The sequence below is a fragment of the Diorhabda carinulata genome, chromosome 11, assembly GCF_026250575.1.
Source record: "Diorhabda carinulata isolate Delta chromosome 11, icDioCari1.1, whole genome shotgun sequence".
NCBI lineage: Eukaryota > Metazoa > Arthropoda > Insecta > Coleoptera > Chrysomelidae > Diorhabda > Diorhabda carinulata.
Genome location: NC_079470.1, coordinates 4,716,361 through 4,739,914, shown reverse-complemented (window position 1 = coordinate 4,739,914; position 23,554 = coordinate 4,716,361). Strand labels below are relative to the sequence as shown.

General features: G+C 30.7%; 1 protein-coding gene across 4 annotated transcripts in view; it reads right to left on the bottom strand.

The window, feature by feature from the left end:
• Positions 1-1,547: 1,547 nt before the first annotated feature.
• LOC130899213 (zinc finger protein chinmo-like) overlaps positions 1,548-23,554 on the bottom strand; it is a 125,780-nt gene continuing 103,773 nt past the window's right edge. For 3 of the 4 annotated variants that reach the window (XM_057808964.1, XM_057808960.1, XM_057808963.1), the window contains exon 6: positions 20,369-22,831. In XM_057808964.1, coding sequence (XP_057664947.1) covers positions 22,581-22,831 — 251 coding nt within the window. In that variant the 3' untranslated portion in view covers positions 20,369-22,580. Of the gene's footprint in view, positions 2,597-20,368; positions 22,832-23,554 lie in introns of those variants that run through there. The other variant, XM_057808962.1, reaches the window with a different exon arrangement.

The following is a 23,554-nucleotide window of genomic DNA, read 5'->3' as shown; positions in this document are numbered from 1 at the left end:
GTTTGCTCAGATTTCTTCGAAAGGTTAGAAAAAGATCTGCTTTGAAAGGGACCAGATTTGAGTCGATGGAAGCGATAAAGCAAAAAACGGCAGAGCTCCTAAAGTCCCTCATTAAAGAAGACTTCCAGCTCTATGTTTGATTTGATTTATTGATTGACAGAATTTTAGAATGTAGGTATTAAGCTCAAAATCATTTTAAATACGTTGGATTTTGAGTTTTTATTGATCGTCTTGCTGTTTTATCAGCTGTAGCTCTGAATTGCTATCATTTTATTATATTTTTGCTTTTCTCTGTTATAAGGCTCTTGGTTTATAATTATTTTTATTTGTATTAAATCGCAATCGATGTTTTTTCGAGTTGCGCACTGAAGATTTGTTACATGACGTTCTACGTCATAATATATTTGTTTTTCCGTTTGCTGTGATACTGAGAGATTAGTTGTCTGCTCAAAACTGATTTTAACTGTGCTTTTTTGGAACGATATCTTATAATAAAATATTCTGAAAGAAATTTCAATTAGGGAGGAATCTGACCGAACACATCACTCAATAAGTCGTGTGACTAACTAAAGAAACACGTTTTTCTGCTAAAAATCGATTTTATTCACCAATATAATGTCCTACAAATAATTCCAATGCTTCACTAAATTTTTGATTCCGTGCTTCAAGAAGGATTTGTCTTTTGCGTCAAAATAGACTTCAGTTTCAGCAATTGTTTCTTCATTTGAGCTGAATTTCTTACCGGCGAGCATTTTTGTTGAGATCAGCGAATAGTTGGTAGTCACAAGGGACCAGATCTAGACTATAAGGTGCATGAGAAAACAATTTAACTGTCGTTGCCACCGACTTGTGAATCGGTATATTATCTTAATGAAATAGTGGTTTTATCTTCGACATATGTGGCCGTTTTTCCTTGATTTTTCCATTCAAACTATCCAACAACTCTATGTTATATTCTCTATTGACTGTTCCTCCCTTTTGGAAACAGCCGATAAACAATATTCTAACCGCATCCCAAAATACTGAAGCCCTAATCTTCCCCGATGACTTTTGTGTCTTTGAACGCTTCGGACGTGGTTCACCAGATGCAGTTCACTCAGATGATGATCGTTTTGATTCATTAGTGAAGTGATGGATCCATGTTTCGTCTATTGTCACATATCAACGCGAAAAATCTGATTTATTACGTGTAAACATGTCTAAACACTATTCAGAATCATCAACTTTCAATTTAAGATTAGATATAACCAATTTGTGGACTTTTTTTATATTTTCTTTGAGTAAATACCACAATTGGACCACCATAATGATTCAACAAAGTTTAAAGTTGGATTTGACAATATTAGCGCCACTTCTGTGACAGTCATACGACTTATTGTGTCAAATGCTATTCACGAATGCTCTTTTTTATTTAAAATCGTCAATAAACGTTGACAAGCAAAGAATTTCAACTAAAATTATCCTTTCGACTGCGCCAATTATATTTTGGGTATTTTCTAATAACACAACATCAAGTTTCTGATGAAATGGTAAAAGAAATAACAATATAAACGACAAATTCTTTATTAAAATTAATAAGTAAAACAGAAACATGGATACATATAAATACTTGCATTTAAATTACTTTTTCTATATACACAAATTGTTTATACTCCGTATTTTGGAGTAGAATAGATGTGAAAGTGTACTGTACATTTTATAATTGTGAAAGAAGTTCATTTTAAAACTCATATTCCAACAGGCTCACAATTTTTAACGTTAAAGATCTAAATACACTTAATTTTGCAAAAATTTGTTATAATATTTATTTATTTATACAGAGTGAGTTTTAAATATATGGAACGCTTCAACGGACATCATTGAAATCTAAGAAATTTGTAATCCCGATATGATATCACCAATCAGAGCGAACGACGTCACTATTTATTGAAAAAAAAAATCGTTTTCTTCCACTTTATCTACTATTTAGTTCCGTTTATAGAAAAATGAACCATGGAGCAACGATTTACTAAAAAAAACTGATGGTACAACATTGTTTTATAAAACTGCAACCGCGCTTACAATAAATAAAAAGTGATAATGATATTGAACGAACAGGTTGTCTGCTTGACCTTGATTCTAACTGATGTTCTCAATTTGTACTCTTCAGTAAATCAACGTGATTAGCCAAACTGTGATCCCTGATGTTACCCCATGACGTGAAACTAAAGGTAATGGATAGGTAGTGCTATAATGTCCCATTACAAAAATCTAAAGGTGATTCTAGTTTAAAATCAATATTGACCTCCAAATATAACTTTGAGCACCGTGACCGTTATTTATTCTAGAACGATGACATGTCTAGGCTTCTCTGGTTTGAACTTACAGTGTCTTTAATCTTTCATCGAAGATCCTGGATATACACCTCAATGGCCAAACACCATTCCACGTAAAAGTCCATTGTGTGAAAAAACAGAGCTTCTAAAGTTCTACTGAACCTGTGGACGTAATTCAAAGTCATGTATGCTGAACATCAACAAAGGAGCTACCAGGTACAAAGGTAGCTCCGGGATTAATGATTTGTACGGACAGGGTTCTACTTCTCTCAAATTATCTTCTGCAAAACAAAATTTTGAAACATAGAGGGACCAAATGTTAAATAACACGAATCAGTTTAATCAAATAACCAGCTTTTAAATAGATAATAATATTTTAATCACTAATATGTGATTGTGATGTACTAATACATAAAATTAATAAAACTCGTGTAAATCATTTTTGATATAATTTAGCCGGTCCATATTTAGAACTCAATGTGTATAGGCACAGAATATACAACCGCTGGTATTGGGAGCGCTAGCAAATAATGTCATCTAGCGGTTTATTATAAAAAAATATTTTGAAAATACATCTTTGAAGCTTGCGTTAAAAAATTCATTTCAAGTTTGTTAAAACAGCTCAGATGATTTGCGCACCTTTGTAGAATGTATAGAAATAGACAAGTAAAAAGGATTTGGTAGGATAGAGAACCCAAGTGACCTTTTCCGGTTCCAAATTGATGATATTTACTGCTGAAAATTGCACGCCGCAACTATTAAACGGACAATCGCCAACTGGATGTTGCGCGACCGAAATGGATAATTAAAATCCAATAATTATTCAAATTACAAACAACGAAATAATGATCATCCCTGTAGAATCCCAAAAAGTTGTATAGAACTTTTTAAAAACGAATTTCAATTTTTCAAATATATATCTGGCGCAGTCAATAGGATACGAACCTACGCTCCCAACGTTGACATGTTACATGCAGAGGCACAACAACCTAACTCTCAAAAAAGGAGTGTCTAGTTGAATAATTGTAAAAAGGATTTGGTAGGATAGAGAAATGGAAAAGTGGAAATTTCCTCACACAACTTTTCCCACGTATATGAAGAGTGCTTTGGTAGTAATCCAGCATCGATCAGTGAATCTTAATAAAACCTTTTCGACTACTTAAATGAGCATTCATAGAAAACATTTTAGTTTGAAATATGCTAAATTCCACACCTTTCAGAAGCTAAATTGGAAGAAGGCGTTTTTACCGGACCCGATATTCGAAAAATGATGTTTGACGTTAACTTCGAATCCACAATGACCTCAAATGAAAGAGACGCATGGGTATCCTTCAGCAAGTTGTCACCAAATTCTTGGGAAATGAAAAAAACACCCAGAATATTGTTGACAATATGCTAAAAAAGTTTGAAAAGTTAGGATGTTTGATGAGTCTGAAAGTTCACTTCCCCACCTCGATTACTTCCCGGACAATTTAGGAAATGTTTGTGAGAAGCAAGTTGATTGTTAAAGTGATAAAAAAACGTTACCAGGACCGCTGGAGCACCAACATGATGGGGGATTACTGTTGGTCACTTCACCGAGAAGTTAAGCAAGCGAATCATCGAAAAGAAAAAGTTACACAAGAAGTTTCAAAGAAAAAAGGGAAATATTATAATAAAATACATACTGCTTGGAAACTATGGGTGATACAAAAAAACTAAGGCCAGTTTTGGATTCAGCACATGAAAATCTATAAAGATCAGCTATTAAAATAAAAAAAAGTTTTCAAACAAAAGTTTTTTGTTGGCCTGTGTTATTATTATTAACTCCATCGATAAAAAGCGTACATTTAAAAACATTTGGACTGAGGGTTTTCGTTTCTTGTAACGTTTCACATAAATCAAATCTAATCAGTATAGGATCTTGTTTGTCAAAGTATATGCACTGAGCTATTGGGGGCCTTAGAATGAAACAACCGGTTAAGTCTCATTACCGCAATTTATGATCATCAAACCCTTCAGTCCCAATTTTTTTAAATGTATTTGATAGATGATGTTAATAATAAAACTTCATCAATACTTCAGTTATTACTTCATAATTTCCAAATCAAAATATTGCGAAAATGGTTCACAGCATCGAGTTTTGTCAAGATTTTTTATATAAAATTAAATAATATTAAAGTTCACTCGAAATTTTGCTTAGTAAATCTAATATGTTCAATACTACTTGGTACGAACTGTGTAATTAGCGCCCTCTATGGGAGTCAGACATAAAAACAAATTCATTGGATGTATCAGCTTCCCAAACATATTCGTACAAAATTTCAATACAGTGTTGCCAGTAGTTGCAGCAATATTTCTAAGTTTTCTATCTATCCTAGAGACGTGATCACTTTTTTTGAAGCACCCTGTTTATATTCACCGTATTAAAACACAACTAAGTTTTTGTTGATCGGTATTTTAAGTAAAACGGGGATTATTTTATTTAGCTATAACACCCTATCGGCGGTTGTATAGACTGTCATTTATGAATATAAATAGTGTCACAGTCACAGTACGTAGACAAATACAGAAATTTTTCGAAATATTATTTTTGTATTAGTCCTATTAGTACTCTTTATACATTTAAACGATTTTTATTTTAAATATTTACCCAGCAATTGTATCAATAACAACCATTATATGAAACGATATTCCCTGAATATTTTGGTAGAAATACGATCTTTGTTTCTATTTTTTTTGTACTTGAAAATTCCTGAGTTCATATACACACCTATAATTATAAGCTAGTATTATACAAGGTACAAAAAAAACTATACATACTTTTGTACTAGTTAATGTATAGCCACATTGCTTACGTTAACTTTAATGAGGTAGATTTTGTATTTGTACTCACTTTCTTTTAATCCCATCAAATATTTATTTTACAATGAATATAATAACAGGCAACAATTAATTTCAATGTTTATAAATAATTCAAGTGCCTATATTTACAATTTCTATGTTGGTAAAGCATAGTAACTTTCATTATCTTGAAAATAAAACGATCTATCAACTTTGTTTTTCAACTATAATGAAATCAAACTTCATTTAAATATGTTAACCACCCTGTATCATGACAAAATGGGAATTGATCTTCTTCAAGTAGCTTTTTCACTCTGATTTCAACAATGCAATTTTTTCTACCACGTCTGTTGTACACTTATCTTAAAAAAATTTCAATTTTTCAAATATTTATCTGGCGCAGTCAATAGGATACGAACCAACGCTCCCAAAGTGGATTTGATTTCCAATTTGAATACTCTTCACAATTCTATAATATCAAAAAAATTCCAAATTTGATTGAATATTTGATTAGAAGACGTAGCACATCAAAATCCACCAAAGAAGAGAAATTAGACTTCGAAGAATTTCCAACAGATTCCATTCACAAAAAATATAATATGACACCTTAGTTGGAATTTTTACTATAAGTTAACTGTTAATTTTGTTTCCAGTTTCTGTCTAACTCTCGTAGTAAAAACACCTTTTTTGTAATCAAAATATAAGTTTTTTAAAAACGAATTTCAATTTTTCAAATATTTATCTGGCGCAGTCAATAGGATACGAACCAACGCTCCCAAAGTGGATTTGATTTCCAATTTGAATACTCTTCACAATTCTATAATATCAAAAAAATTCCAAATTTGATTGAATATTTGATTAGAAGACGTAGCACATCAAAATCCACCAAAGAAGAGAAATTAGACTTCGAAGAATTTCCAACAGATTCCATTCACAAAAAATATAATATGACACCTTAGTTGGAATTTCTACTTTAAGTTAACTGTTAATTTTGTTTCCAGTTTCTGCATAACTCTCGTAGTAAAAACACCTTTTTTGTAATCAAAATATAAGTTTTTTAAAAACGAATTTCAATTTTTCAAATATTTATCTGGCGCAGTCAATAGGATACGAACCTACGCTCACAAAGTGGATCTGATTTCCAAGTTAAATACTCTCCACACTTCAATAATATCAAAAAAATTCTAAATTTGATTAAATATTTGAATCAAATATACCAAAATGATCAAATTCCTGAATTCAATAATATCTTAGCATACGATACATTTCTTGGAACCCAAGTGACCTTTTCCGGTTCCAAATTGTCGATATTTATATAGATAAATAGATAATTCAAATCCAATAATTAATCAATTTACAAACAACGAACTAATGATCATCCCTGTGGAATCCCAAGAAGTTATATCGAACTTATAGAATATTTCAAGTGCAATCGCATTCGTTGATAAATATTGCGAATTATCAATTAATAAATTCAAATTATTTAATTAAAAAGAAGACGTAGTAATTCAAAATCCACCAAAGTAAAGAAATTAGATTTCGAAGAATTATCCCATCATTTTTTCATCCTACGGATAGAGGAGTTACCAGCCGAGAATTTGATAACACCTATAAAATATAACACCTTACTTAGAATTTTTTTACTTCAAGTTAACTGTTATAAACTGTAATAAAAACACCTTTTTTGTAAAATAAAAAAAAATTTAAAAACGAATTTCAATTTTTCAAATATATATCTGGCGCAGTCAATAGGATACGAACCGTTAACACGTTACATACAGAGGCACAACAACCTAACTCTTAAAAAAGGGATGTCTAGTTGAATAATTGTAAAAAAGGTTTTCACTTGGGCTTATTCATCTTTTTTTTTTCGAATAAACCAAAAACTGTCTTTCTGTAATCATTTATATTCATAAATTCTTGAGTTAGTGCTACGAAATCTAATATTTTTTGTATAATACAATCAATTGAAATCAGTGCTTTCGCTACCAGGATTCATTACTCGCTAACCAGATTTTTAACATTATATGAGTCATTTTGATTTAAGAAAAAATTGGGTGGACACTCTAAAAGGAGGTGTGGTCTCATTTTTAAAGGGTGTTTTCGCGCCCCTGGTTAGAAGTTTCTCTCTGGTAAAGAGTTAATTCGTCACTCAGTAGTCTTCTTCCAATAACTGTGAAAATAGTGTCGATACAAAATCTGCGCTTCCAAAGTGACATTGATTGATAAGTAAAAATCCCGTATTTTGCATAATTCAACTTCATACTTGGAGATCAAGACAAATCATAGGCTCCCCAAAAATTGTATCGCACCTGTATTGAAAGATTTCGTTTTTAGATAGAGGAAAAAAAAAAGAAGCAAATGCATCCCTATGGTATAGCAAAAACCACGGAATCATGTAATTTTTGTATGGTCAAGACCTGCGGATACGGTTTTAAGACTAAAAAACGTTTATTACCATGGAATTCCCTCAGCAATAAAACCTGTACCACATGGTATAGATCTACTGAATCGTCCTCTAACTAGTATTTCGACAGATGTACCATTTAAATCTGAGAGTGAGTCCAATTCATAAGAATTTACTCCAGGAAGATACAACGAACCACAACTGTTTACTCAAGCAAAATTTGGTTAGATATTTGAACCTATTCAATGTTCTAGACTCAAAACTGAAATCAGAAAATCTCCAGGTACATTCTTGGTATCGCTATAGAGAACGAAATTTACTTATGGTATTCTGTTGTAATATTCCTAATCTATGAAATTTAAAAGACGCTCTTCTACATAATGGAATTCCTCCATTCCAGTTGCCCATTTTGGTTACATGAAGGAAACATATGAAAATGATGGAACCATATTGGATAACATCTCAAGAGCTTTTGCCAAGATACCCTAGAGATTTGAAGGAAATAAAAAAAACGAAAGTTCGATAACTAATATAAAATAATTCAATCATACATCTCTGTACACGTAAACTAATATTTAATTGAAACAAAATTTGTATTGTTGATTTTTTTTCATAAAATACATATCTCAGTCGAGTGAAATTAAATTATGAAATTATAGAAAATTTCGACGTGATAGAGAAAAACGGAAAGCAGATATAGAATCAACATAAAAAATATTTTAGAAACGGCTATCTATAAAAAAAACTTATATGCAGGGTGATGTCATTTAACCCTAATCTAAAACATTTCAACCCACGATCGTTTTGTTAAATTCTCGAATCAATTCAGTTGAAGCTCGAGCCCAGACAAATTAGACTTTTTTTAAATGACGTATTCAACATAACCTAATTTAGTTTACTAATAAACAATTAAGTTTAATTATTGCAGGAATGAGAGATCATATCGCCGCGGGGTAAGGCTAATCTCTTTATAAAGAGTTGATACTTCAATTGCTCTAGAAGAATTATATCAGTTTTATTATTTTGTGAAATAGGGCTTTAAAAAAATCTATTTACGCTAATCGCGCGCTTCTTGGAATCTGAATTAGTAACTACAAATTGACAAGCATCTGTTTACCCCGCAGCGGCCATTTTAAATAGGCATCAACTGATTTTGACAATTCGTTAGATTGCTCAATTTGAGGGAAGGTAATAAAAGGAGAATTAGGGACTGTTTACTTAGAATTTTGTGATAAAACTGCAATTATGGTATTGGAATTATTATTTTTAACGTGTTGATTGAAAAAACGATTCAGTTTTTATAACAAAAATCCTAAAATTGATTATCCACAGCCATACTATTATTTCTTTCCTATCCTTGGTTTATTTACATTTTGCTTTACCAACTACATTGATATAATTTTACATATCGAAATAACCGCATTCATACAAATTTTTTTTTCAAAATTTTGTCACAATACATGCATATCAAGTTGACATTTGTTTGACTGGTCACAAATTGGGCAGTATAACTTATTTTGTTGCAATTGTTTTTTATAAACTAAACATTTATCCATAAAAAATAAATTTAATGGAATATTCACCAGAAAAAATTATTTCCAATCATTCTATTATAAATCTAAACTTGACAACATAGCATTTCATTTTTTCAGTACAATTAAGTAGCTTTGAAATTTGGCATCTATTATGTTTTGATTATTATGGAACAAGTTTTTTTTGGAAAAAAAGCAATAACCTCAAATTCTAAGGTATGTCCCAAAGTAAAAATATCCCCTTTAGTAAAAATAACAACCTTGAATCATATGGTATTCCCTTTAGTGAAAGTTATAACCTCATTCTTCTTAGTGCTATAATATACTAGGTTAAAAAACAAAAAAGTAAAAAAAACTTTTGAGTTTTGGCCCATACCTCGTAGGCAATAATAATAATAATAAAAATTTAAATAACAAAAGCTTTATTAAAATATTTTTTAAACATCTCTGGAATAGAGTTAAATTTGGCAACATAGCTTATGGTTTAAATCTATTTTTTTACTATTTAGGGATGATACACAACATTGATGGTGACGTATAGATCGAAACTGTGATTCTAAAATTGAAAAAAACTTTTCGAAATAGACTAAATCCTTCTAAAGGTACATTCAAGTTGAAAAAACAGGCTCTCTTGAAGTAAAATACTCGACATTCTTCTTGGACACCTTGTATAAACAAACATCGACAAAAATAAGGGCAATTATTCTGTTTAGAACGCAGATTAACAAGAACTGGGCTACCTCGAGCTGTGTTTTGACATTCCCTTTCGTATTTGTTTAAAAAATATGCGGTGAGTCACCTCTCAATTCACCAATCCCACATGTGAAATGATCGTCGTAATTTAAGGGGCCATTTAATCCCTAAAAGTAAATTGTTCGCCGGGGGTTTATATTCAAAAGCAGCATTTATATAATAGTACCAAAATAGTGAGGTTATGTAAGGTTAAATAGTCAGCCTAGTTGGTTTTGCAGACGACTTAGAGTACTGGAAGAAAACAAACAAAGGTTGGGCAAATATACTTCAATGTACAAGGCCTACTAAAGCAGTTAAACGCCTTGTTGAAAAAATTATTTCAGCATTGATCTCTTCAGAGGATCTAAGTGGAAAATCCTTTCGAGCATGGTCCATAGCCAGAAAGCTGACGCAAAGGCAAAAATGGTAAAACGGAATGTACGGCCTATGGACCCGCCGATTTATTCTTGTTATCGAAGTCTGAGTGAGCAGTGAGGAGGAGAGGACGATGGCGAACATAGGCACTTCCAGATGCGCTGGTAGAAATGATACCAAAACAAAATGAGAGAGCCCAAGGAGGGTTATAGTCGATAGGAGTCCGACACTACCCGACAATGAGCTGCTGTCGGGTGGTTAGGTTAGGTGAGATTAAGTGAGTTGAGTAAGGTTCCCGAGTGGGTTGCTCGTACCATACAAGGCGCGTCCCCAAGTGGTGGATGGGTGAACGCTTCACAGCTATTAGTAATACCAACAATAGGCAGTAGTCAAAGTACGAGGAAAAATTTCTTGCCGCAATGAACCGAGGAGAGTGAGTTTTAAGTGAAAGTCCCACCTCACCTCATAGGAGGTGGTACTAACATCAAAACTTGGTATTTTGACTTATGTTTACTTGCAGATGCAGGTAAGTGCCCAACAAAATGGCGGCGACGAATTTACATGGCATTAGAAGCGACCCTTTTGGAAATGCCGGTGAAGGGATGACCTTTTCGAAAAATTTACATACTTTGCTGGTATTTTTCTAATAAAAATTTCAATTTGACGAAATGAAAACAAATTGATTGAAAAAAAAATTGATTGTATTTCTTCCATTTCATACTGAATTCCCACATTCAAATTGTCGAGCCATTTTCAAGCGTCCGATAATTGCAGGAATTGAAAAAAATTAAAATTTCTTTTTCTAATTTACTTTTAAAGTACCCACGTTTTCTGAAACTTAAAATCTAAAAGCATTAAACATAATATTTTGGCTACACTTTCATATCTGCCCGGTTCACAATCTCAATAAAAACACGTCAGTTTAGCGTTTTCGAAGTGGTAAAATCCATTTATAGGTACTTCCAATTAACCAATAATCGTTTTAGGTATATAATTTAACCGAACAATTAATTTTGAGGATTTTCTAAATTGAAAGTTTTAATTTCCGACGATAAACGGATTCTACGATTTCGAAAACGATAAACCAATGTGTTTTCATTGTGATTCTAAGCGAGTAGATACGTAAATATTTCCAATATTTTTAAAACGTAAACCGTTTTCAAAATATCGAACCCTGATGCCTCAGAATATACAAGTTTATCTTTTTTTTTTTTTAAATAACAAAATTACCCGTATCGGACTTAAATATAGAAATTATTCGTAAGAACATCGTTCCGGCTATCCAAAGAAGAAATATCACCCATTGAAATAAATATAATTACATTAAAGTCTTGAATGGATAGCGAGATCGATAAAGTGCCTTATAAACTAATCAATGAGTTCTTTGAAGTTGACTTACATTTTTTTTACCATACAGCAACCAGTATCAAAACTGATGATCAAAATTTTATTTTTTTGTAATACGAAACCGATAAAACAGACTTTGACATTGAAATAAGAAAATATTCAATCAACACTCTCCTTTAAAATCGGGTTCCTACGAGTAATCCTTTTGCGGTGTTGACAGATCAATAAACGGAAGCCACAATTCATTTCACTGATACGTAAAGACAGTAAAACAATCAAAACTGTTGTGAGATTATAAACAAGCTCAATAGACATCAAAAATTGATAGTCAAAGAATTTCTCATGTAGATTCTCTCCATCAAAGCGCCACTGCTGATCGTTGAACGAGAACTCTTCTGCGGCGTTGCCAGATCTATTCACGCCATTGAAAAGTGAAGATGGATGAACAAGTTGCAGTACGCAATCTAAATCCAGAGGACCATAATAGATCTGGAAAAGGCAACCAACTACCTCGGTAAAATTTATTTGTTTACCACTGATTCGTACGGTATTATTATTTCGATGTTTAAGATTAGCAGATTCTCGGTTTAAAATTAACAGTGTTGTAACGATGAAAAAAAATTCGTAAAACGAATAAACTATTATTGGAATTTTTGAACAGACTCTTGATACTGTTTGCGGCATCGATAAAAACGAAAATCAAAATATTTTTTGAACAAGAAAACTGGTATCAACAGCATGATATCAAATTTAAAATAAATTCATCCTGATTTTGTTATGGCAGCGATGAATTACTAAATAACCGACTAATTCTAGTTATTTACCAAAAAATATATATATATATAACCAGGATGTGGCACTACATTTGCTACCTTTTGTTGTGTTACTTCTAGATTTCCACGTATATATTCAATGAAAATATTTATTGAAGTTTTTTATATAAAAATTGAGGTTATGTAAGTTCGTAAAAGTCATACCAACGTCGTACACGATTTTATGTTAGTAGTAGTAAACTCTACTGGATCTTAATATGCCCACAACTCTTAAACTTGTTTCTAAAAACAAAAAAAGTATGCAAAAGACAAGCAAATAGAACATATTTAACCGGTTGTCAGATTAGGTTATGTAATAATTGCCCATAATGATAACATCCATAACCTAACCTAACCTAACCTAACAATTTTTATGATATAAAAGCTTGTCGCGAGATTTAAGTAATTATTTTCATTTACGTATTTTTTTTTGTGAAATATATATAGTGTGTTATTAAAAAACTTTGTTTCTCTAATTATTTATCATCTAGAATTTTTATCATCAAGTCGTTATATAAACCTATTTGGAAAAAATAAGAAAACACCAGAAACGGATGACACGTTCGAATATTAGTACAGTGAATATTTTACGTATTTTGTGAATTTAACTTATGAAATTTTCTTTTATCATTTTTATTATCTCACGGCATCAAATGTTGTTAGAAACTGATAATTCTGAAGCTGTTTGAAGTATATCTACAGTAGAAGCCCGAATTCTAGAAAGTTAAATATTAGTATCAAAGTGGATTGTGTCGAACAACGAATAGTGATTGAATACTTGCGTTTAAATTCATATAAATACTTTATACATATGCCTTTGGAAATAATACGGTAGAAACCATCCAAATAAAGTAAACATCGAGTCGAGAGGGTTTAGTTTAGTTTTATAGATTTATTTGTTAGAAAAAATTCCAAATTTCAAAATATTTGCACTCGTGCAAGCAAAATTGGAAATCATAACAAGGAAAAAAATATAAAAAAGTCTAAGAAGTAAAAAGTTAAAATAAATAAAGAATTGACTGCGTTTTTGTCAAGATGTGCGACCGAATTATTGTCATTAAATTTGACGCAAATATTTTCAAGGCTGTAGTTAGAAAAGTTAGAAAGCATCGTTGTCGAAGTACCCACCTCTATATTATAGACAACTACAAGAATTAATTTAGAGCTAGAATTTTTTGTTTTGAAATTGGAGTAGTTATGAAGGTAACTAAATAAACGATAGAATATTTGTATGAAATTAACATACAGGTATTTCAAAATAAATATTTTTCCAGCTGTGTACGATCAACATTCTCTCTCAACAATGTGTCACAAAATGGGGAAGCGAAACCTCGAGCTACTCGCTAAATTGGGACGATTCGACAACTGAAACTTACGGTAGAGTCATAAAAACTTTTGGTGATGATTCTATGGCATGAACGGTTCAAGGAGGGAAACCGGTCGAGGCACCAACTGACACGACCGTCAAGTTCGTCGATTAACGATTCATGGAGGAGTCCATAAAAAGTTTGTTCTACCCGGATAGACCGTAAGTCAAGTCAACTGAGTCAACCTCCACTGGTCTATCGCCTCGCGACTTCCCCAAAATCAAAAGTTTCGTGAAAAAACACATTTCGAATTCATTAGGCGATTTTAAAACAAGACTTTTTTCTATCCCAAAACAAATGTTGTCAACCTAGATTGAATTTTCAAGATGTCTGACATAGATTCATGTTTTTAAATATAAAATTATTATTTTAGTAAGTAATAAACGGTGCGATGGGAGGGTGGTGTCATTGGAATCAGTATTAGTGCAGATTTCTTACTCAAGACGTCGCAGTATTCTAGTAAATATCGCGCGTGCGCAATCAAGTAATGATTCTTTCATTACATCGGTATCAGAATATCAAATGATGTACCAAATGTAAATTTAATTCGTTTCAGGGTGCAGAGATTTCGCACCACTGCTTGGTGGACGTGGAAGACGGTCGTAAGAGCCTTACACAATAAATCCAGAGGAAATATTAAACTACCCTACACTGTCGTGGTACTGACATTAGGGGTGGTTACCATGTTACGACAATGTCGCGACTTTAATGCCAAGATAGTAAAAGTCGCGACATTTTATAACATGTAAACAAAGTCAGGTTGTCACGACAACAAATAATTCCACGGAACGTACCTCGTAGAAACGGCAATGCCGCATTGTCGTGACCACGTGACGTTATTTACACGTTTAAAAAGTTAGGTTATTGGTTTATAAAAAATTTATTTTCGATATCGACCACTTTTTGTGAGAATATGAGGAATTGCTTTGTTTATGGAATAAAATGGAGACAGAATCGAAAGAAACAAAGCGAAAGATTTTCTATTAACTACAACGAGAATTGAAGATGTAAAAACTGTATTCAGCTCGCGTATAAGGGTATAATACGAATCCAAATTAATTTTTTTGTTGGTTTATCGCTTTATCCAGATTTTTTTGCAATTTTAAGCATATTCTTCAATTATTATCATTATCCATTTACATGTATTTTTTTCTAATAAATAAAAACGACAAAGTACAATTTTTATTTATAAAATTAAACAATTGCTCACTTTGTATATATGTGGACCAATCTCTTATATATACAACCTAATCCTGGTTATAATAATTTTTTGGTACTATTTTGTTTATAAAGAATAATTTGTTATTGTATTTCCTTTATTTAAAAAAAATATTGCGTTCCATATGGCTATATAACTAATTCCCTGAATATTACATTTTGTACTATTCGTATCAACTATGATTAACGGTGAAACTATTACAAATATACTGAACAAACATCTTATATATAAAAAAAACATATAATAATAATAACTTAGTGTCATGTATATATGAGGTAGATGCACAAAAACTGTTTATAATAATAAGACCCGTAAATTGTATATAGTTTGTAGTATAGAATACTGCAATTTGAGGTAGTTTCATTACTATTTGCATTCATTTATTTATGTATAAAAAACAACGTTTGATGTTTACTTGGCTCATACACGATCATAACTTTTTATTATGTTGGTTTATTAAAAAACAAACGCGTGTTTGTTGATTCAAAATTATTGTTTTCAGTATTAATATTAATGATATGCGAAAGAAAAATAATAACAGTTTTTGGAAACTTGCTAAAGCGTTATCAGAAACTCCCACCTCTATACTTATTTTATTAACTCATCATGAACTTAATTTAAATATCGATACTATTCATCAAATTGTTATAAAAATTTCAGTTATTTCCATTTTTAGAGTGTTATTTGACTTTTTTGTATATAAATAACGTTCATAACAACAATTTTTCAACACTAAGATGGATGATAGAGACTCCAATCTCTAAACTTGGGATAGTCAAGATTAAATTGGCGTTCAAAATGATTTTGAATTGGAATTCTTATAATTTGATTTCATATATATGGTGAAATAACTCTCAATAAGTAATTTTTTTAGAAATTAACTTCCAGCAATAATTTTTTGAAACTGGACGATTTGTTTATAGAACCTTCCATCTCTATAGGATACGAAACTAAGTTCGAGTTAAAAATGTTGAAACTAAATTTATTTCATCAATTTATTCACGTAAACTGTCATTTTAGAATACTATTTATCACATTGTTGGTATAAATAACGTTGGATAAACGAAATTCTTTGGAATTTTTGGAAAATAACAATTTTTCAGAACTGAGAGATATGATAGTGGAAAATCCCACCTCTATACATGTTTAATCAAAACCTCAAGTTGTAAAAACTGAATTAGTGTTATAAATGTTAATAGTAAGTTGAAATTTTTATAATTTGTTGAAGTTTTTTTGTTAAAAGTGATATCAAACTGTTTATTGCCTCTTACTTGTTAAAAATAACTTTCAATAGACAAAATTTGATAGAATTTTTGAATAATAAATTCAAAACAACAATTTTTCAGAACTGAGAGTTGTGTTAGCAGAAAATCCCACCTCTATACTTGTTTTAGCAAAACCTCAAGTTGTAAAAACTGAATTAGTGTTAAAAATGTTGATAGTGAGTTGAAATTTTTATAATTTGTTGAAGTTTTTTTTGTTAAAAGTAATATCAAACTGTCTATTACATATTTTTTTGGCAAAAATATTCCAGAGCTCGAAGATATGATAGTAGAAACTCCCATCTCTATCCTTGTTTAATTAACACCTCGAGTAGTAGGAATTGAATTGGAGTTGAAAATGATGATTCTAAGTTAAAATTTTCGTGATATGTTGTAATTTTCTTATTAAAAGTGATATTAAACTGTTTATTAGAATTTGTTTTGTATAAATTACCTTCAATAGACGAAATTCGAGATAATTTTTGAAAAAAAAGTTCATAACAACAATGTTTCAAAAGTGAGAGATGTTTTAGCAAAAACTCCTATCTCTACTTTGTTTAATTAACACCTCGAGGAGTAGGAGCTGAATTGGTGTTGAAAATGATGATACTAAGTTACATTCCCATGATTTGATGAGGATTTTTTGTTAAAAGTAAGATCAAAATACTATAAGACACTTTTTTTCATGAAAATAACTTGCAAAAGATACAATTCTATCTAAATTTTGAAAAAATTAAAAGTAAAAACAATTTTCCAATCCTGGGAGTTGTACTAAATCAAAGTTCCATCTCTACACTTGTTTCATTGAAACTCCTACTTCGATACTAGTTTTATTAACCCCTATGATGATGATAGTAAATTTTTCAATTAGTCAAGGTAATTTCACGAAAAATTATTTCAAAATGTTATAATACACTCTTTTAGAGATACATAACTTTCAGAAAGTTACCAATAACAATTTTTCGAAACTGTCAAGTAGAAATTCCCATCTCTATACTAGTTAATTAGCACTTTGAAGATAAGAAACTGAATTGGAATTGAAAATGATGATACTAAGAAATTTTTTTTCAATAGGTGTAGATATTACTGTCAAAAAGTAATTTTAACATATTTTGAAACTTTTTTTATATTAATGAGTTTTAATTGATGATATTCTATCAAATTCTCGAAAAAAAACAACTTATAACGGAATTTTCTAAAACTGGGAAGTGTGCTAGTATAAACTCCCATCTCTATTCCAGTTCAATTAACACCTAGTGGAGTAGAAAGTAACTTGGAGTTAAAAACGACATTTTTTGTAATCAACAAGTTATTTTTGAAAAAATTAATTTTTAAACGTAATATTCAAATATAAGATGTACAATTACATCTTTATTGGTAACAAAACATCATCGTATGGACCAAGTAAACCCAACAATATTTTTTTTATTTATTGACTAGTGTACTTAAAATTAATATTTTATTTGGTTGACCTGATAAAGTTTCGTCCGTGTCTATGTATAAATATAATAAAAAATATAACGTAATCAGGATTCATATTGTTAAATTCAACATTAAAATTATTTATTTATATATATTTGAGCTATGAAAGTACTCGTAGATCTACACACACAATATCTTTCTATTTTAACACAAAAAAATTATGGTAACAAAAACTTTATAAAAATAGTTTACTAGCACTTCAAAATTATAAAATTAGTCAAATTCGACCCCCTTCCGCAGACTTAATGATCAAATTTGTATGTAGGGGTGATATAAAAAGAAAATCAACCAACTCAAGTCATCAAGTTTCGAATATAAAATAATTTAAACAACAGTTAACATAACCTCATTGCTTCACATTTCCTTAATCATTGAAATACTTTTAAACTCTGGCAACGTTGTTTGACGTACACAATTATTAATAATTTAACATTTTTAACCCATTTACGGCCGTTAATGCGTTAACGCAACACTGCAAAATTTATTTTGTTATAAAAAATAAATTCATTTATCGTTGATATAACGATATAACAAATGTGGTAAAATCATATTTAAAATAAATTCTTCATTTGCAATTTTCAAAATATCAAATAAACTATAGTCTGATCAATTTTCAAATACGAGAAAATTACTAAAAAAACTTTTTTTTCTCCACTAGCTGCAAGTGTTCCAACCATCCACGTAGTCGCAGCTGACTGTCGCGATTTGTTCGGTTTGGGATCATAAAACGTTTTAGAAGAAGTCCCAGATGTAGAAATTGGTACTTATAGTTTAACAAACCGATCTAATAAAAACACCTCAAAATTTTTACATTCGACTTATTGGATATCCATCTATAGATTTAATGATCAGATCAGATCAAGTTTCGAATACAAAATGATATAAACAATAGTTAACATAACTTCATTCTTTTAAATTTCCTGAATCATCGAAATACTTTTAAAATACGGAACGTACCTAATTTTTATTGATTTAACACCTTCAGGTGCGTTGTTCAAGACAAAAAACAAGTCCTTAAACAATATAACAAAACTGAAAAGGTATTAATCAAGAAATGTAACCTACGATAAATATTTTGATGATAACTTACGATAAATATTTTGATGATAACTTACGGTTAATTTCACTGTTATTTATATTTTGATAGTGCTAGTTGCATTAACAAGATGTTTCATTAGTAAATATGTGCTATAATTCCGTATTTGTACGGTTAAGGATCATAAAACACATTAGTTTAGCATTTTCGAGAGACTAGAATCTATTTTTAAAAATCGCGGATGAAGGAATAATAGATTTTTTTGGTAAAACTAGAAATAGTAATCTCCAACATCTAGGACTCGATAAATGGATCTTACGATCTTGAAAACGCTAAGCTAACGTGTTTTATGACCCTGAACCTGGTAGATAGTTATATGGATATCATGTGTGTTTTTGATCATTATCTAACAAACATATAGATTCAATTAAATCCTGAGCTAATGGTATTAAGATAATTTTTACAGCTATAGGTGTGTAACGGGAAAATTTGAAACAATGTTCCTGTCGCCTGAGTTGGTTTCATCAAATGAAAAGTTAACCCTATTTTTTTGCACTAATGACTAGCAAATACTAAATTTAAACAATCTGAGGCAGAGACGTTACGAATGAGGTAGATAGTTTTTAGCCGGCGTCGGCTTTATTCATATTTGCAGTTGCTGCAATCTAAAACTAAACATTACGCTAATCGCCGAAAAGAAAAATTTCAATCGGTCGATCTGCAAACATAACCATTTTAAATGATATATATATATATAATAAGTACAACAAAAAAAACATCTACGATAAAAAATAACAAAATAAAAAAATCTTGGAACGGCAAATAACATTATTTACATTTAAATGAAGGATATAACAATTTGAACACATTTCTAATAAATTTTACAGTTGCACTTTCATAAAGTTTCGCTTGCCAATGGTTTTTTTTACCGTTTCCTTAAATTTTTTACTTTCGTGAAATAAAAAATTATTCAATCCATACCCGTAGATCAGGAATTCCAGATTAACAGAAAATAAGTCAAGATACTTTTTAAACCAAAAAAAACTTTTGATAAAAATTCGAAAAACCCTCAAGAATATTGAAAATACCACATCAGAAGTTGTATTAACCTCACTATTACATCTACATCTTACAAAATTATGAAATACCTTATAAACAAGTACAGAAAAAATTTTAATAACTAAAATTAAAAGAAACAGAGCTTAGAAATACTAATAATCATTTTTTAGTTAAATTCAGAACTTTTTTAATGTAAATTATCAACGTTTCTAATGTTTTTCTATATCTAGAATCTTACGGTGTCTTTATTCATTAATAATTCCATTAATTTTCTTAAACACACTGTTTACACTACACTGAGACTCACAATTACACTATATACTTGCGTTTCGAAACCAAGTTACCGTCTTCAGACTCTGAAGGTAAATTTTACCTATCCGTCAGTGTCATTTTGAATGAACGTGCAGTGGTAATGTAAACAGTGTGTTCAAAACAAATATCACCAATAATTCCCGATATTACAACCTAGTTAACAACTAAAAAATCCATTTTTTTCTCATCTAAGCAATCCAAACCGAGTTATTTGTATTTGGCACTATGAAAGAAGCTTCTCATTAAAGTAATTCTGTTCAAATACACTAAAGGAAGAATTTCTAAACCTTTTTCTTTTTTTTCTCTTATATTAACGGAGGATAGTTTAATAATAGATCCAGGACTGGTATTCTTAACTCAATCCACACAGAAGCGAGCGATCACCGAGCACCCTAAAGGAAGTATTTCTCGACCTTCTTGGTCTATTGTACTCTTAAATTAACCACGAAGAAAGTTTAACAACAGATCCAGATGTTAATATTGACAGACTATTAGGTAGAATAGATCAGAATACAATAGAGAAATAGAGAGAGGTAAACCGATGTTCTTTCTCTTTCTGTCAGCCGTTCTGGCCCACTTGAACAAGCTCACTTACCCACTCTCTCTCTATCTTTACTATTTCTTCTCTATGGGTAGAATAGAGTTCCAATTTATACATCAGGGGTGGCCAAACTTTTGGGATCCGTGGTCTACTCCACATTTAAAGGCCACATTTAAAGGCGGTCCACCAATGGCAGAACTAAATTAACGTAACGGACATGTTCATGTCATGTATATCTATTTTTGATAACAAGAAAAATGGATTTCTTGATATTAATATTTACAATATAAAAATTCACTGACGAAAATAATCAAAGTATTAATATATCAAAAATTGAACATCCTTCGTCCTTCTTCTTACACCATGTCTGTGAATTTTACTCTCCAATTAACCACAGATGGTTTAAAAATAGATCCAGATGTTTGTATTGAAACACTTTTAGGTATAAAAATGTTCCAATATGTATATTGATGGTTAATACACAAAGTATCATTACACTAAACCACAGAATTCAATTTTTTTATCTATAGTGTCAAATATATATGTAATTACCATTTTTCTTTAGAATCTATCTTAAATTACTCTGTAAAATAGTCTCCTGGAACAGTAACTTTTTTTAAACACCCTGAAGAACATATGTTTTGACCTTATTCTCCTTTTTATACCATATCTGTGTTATGTACTCTCCAATTAACCACAGATGGTTTAAAAATAGATCCAGATGTTTGTATTGACATTCTATTCGTTATAAAAATGTTCCAATATGTATATTGATGGTTAATAAACAATGTACCATTACACTAAACCACAGAATTCAATTTTCTTTATCTATAATGTCAAAAACGTATGTAAATGGCATTTTTCTTCGGAATCTATCTTAAATTACTCTGTGGAATAGTCTTCTGGAATAGTGATTTTGTTTAAACAGCCTAAAGGAAGTATCTCTTGACCAATTCTTCTTCTTATGCCATATCTGTTATACACTCTCCAATTAATCACGGATGGTTTAAAAATAGATCCAGATGTTTGTATTGACAGACTATTCGGTATAAAAATGTTCTAATATGTATATTGATGGTTCATACACAAAGTACCATTACACTAAACCACAGAATTCAAATTTCTTTATCTATAGTGTCAAAAACATATGTTATTTCCATTTTTCTTCAGAATCCATCTTGTACAACTCTGTTGAATAGTCTTCTGGAACAGTGATTTTGTTTAAACAGCCTAAAGGACGTATCTCCATTTTCCGAAAGGATCATGTCTTGTAAATAAATTATTTACTCATAATAAAGTACTGTTTAAAACGCATCTATACGAAAATAAAAAATTAACAATTTTTTGTTTTAGAAATATTTCAATATTATTCAGTCGTATGATTTTGGAATATTCAAATGTATTATTATCTTTAGTTAATTGTGAAATAAGTATTCGAAAAAAAAATAATTTTGTTAGAAGTTATTTTTAAAAATGTGTAAACTTATTAAATTGGAAATTAGTTTGTTAACTAGTTTGTTAAAATAATTCTAATTGTAGTTTTGCTCATGTTTTTAAATAAATTTGAATCTAATGGTATTTTCAATTAGTTTAACTTTTTAATAATTCATTTATATATTAGAATGTGATACAAAACTTTTGACCCACACAGTTCGATTACTTTTCGAGTATTTTTGACCATCATAATAAAATAACTCGAACCTTTTGGTAACTTGACATCACTATACCCATTCATACATCTAATTTTAAAAAATCTACGATGTACATATACAAAAAAATGTGCAAAATATTCTCACTTATAACTGTTACCCTGAAATTCCCTTAATATTACAGTTAAAATTTTACGTTTAACAACATCAACCACAATTTTCCTATCCAGTAAACAAACCGGATCTTCTCCACAAAACATAATATTTACACCAGATCTGAAGTAGTTGTCATACCCTTAAAAACGTGACCTTAAGGATTGTGGTTGTGTACCTGCTGTTGTTGCTGCTGCTGCTGTTGCTGATTCTGTTGGTAAGCCTTTAAACTGAGCTCGGCCTTATGCTCCCTCGCTATGTGTCTTCTGACCGTGTTGTTTCTGGTAAAGGTTCGCGAACAAAACGGACACGGTACTCGGATCCCCTGATGTCGCTGTCGTATGTGCGCCCTCAAATTGGTCTCGTAACCATATAATCTCTCGCAAAAAGGGCACTTTAATTTTTTTCCTGAAAGTAAAATAATTCTTAAACAATTGTATCAAGACTAAGTAAGTTATTCTTCATTTCCTTATAACGTTTAATCAAATATCATATTTTTTATTACAGTTTTACAAAAAGAAGATGATAAAAGATTGTAAAGAGGCTAGATATGTTATTCTTTTTCCCTACAACTATGTCTATACCTATATGATAACTCAGGTAACGTATCTAATTAGGCAATCTAAAAAAACAACTGATCTACGTCAAAATGGCGGCCGTGGAGTAAACAATCGATTTTCTGGTCTGTACCTATGTTAGCTTTTCTTGATTTTTTCCGTGGTAAGAGTTTTCTGATTTTATGGTGTTAAGAGGACTTCACAAATAAATTTTAGATCTATTTCAATGGAACTAATGCAGCTAAAACTGAATATTGCACGAGTTTAAGGTTGCAAAGTGACAATTTATTGACACCTAAAAGGTACAATGACACACTTACAGCTTCAAAGAGAGTTTCATTATATGAAAGGAACTTTAGTTAAAATTTTGCAAATTTTCCACAGGTTTCCGTTTCCGTGAGAAAATTTTGTACTTCTTTAAGTAGCAACCCTATACGAAGCTATTTCGTAGTATAACTGGAAATAATAAGGTGTAAAATCGAACAAATAACATCACAAACCAGACATAAACGGCAAAAGCATTTGTTTACCCCTACGGCGGCCATTTTAAATGGACTTTCTCGTATGTCCCCGT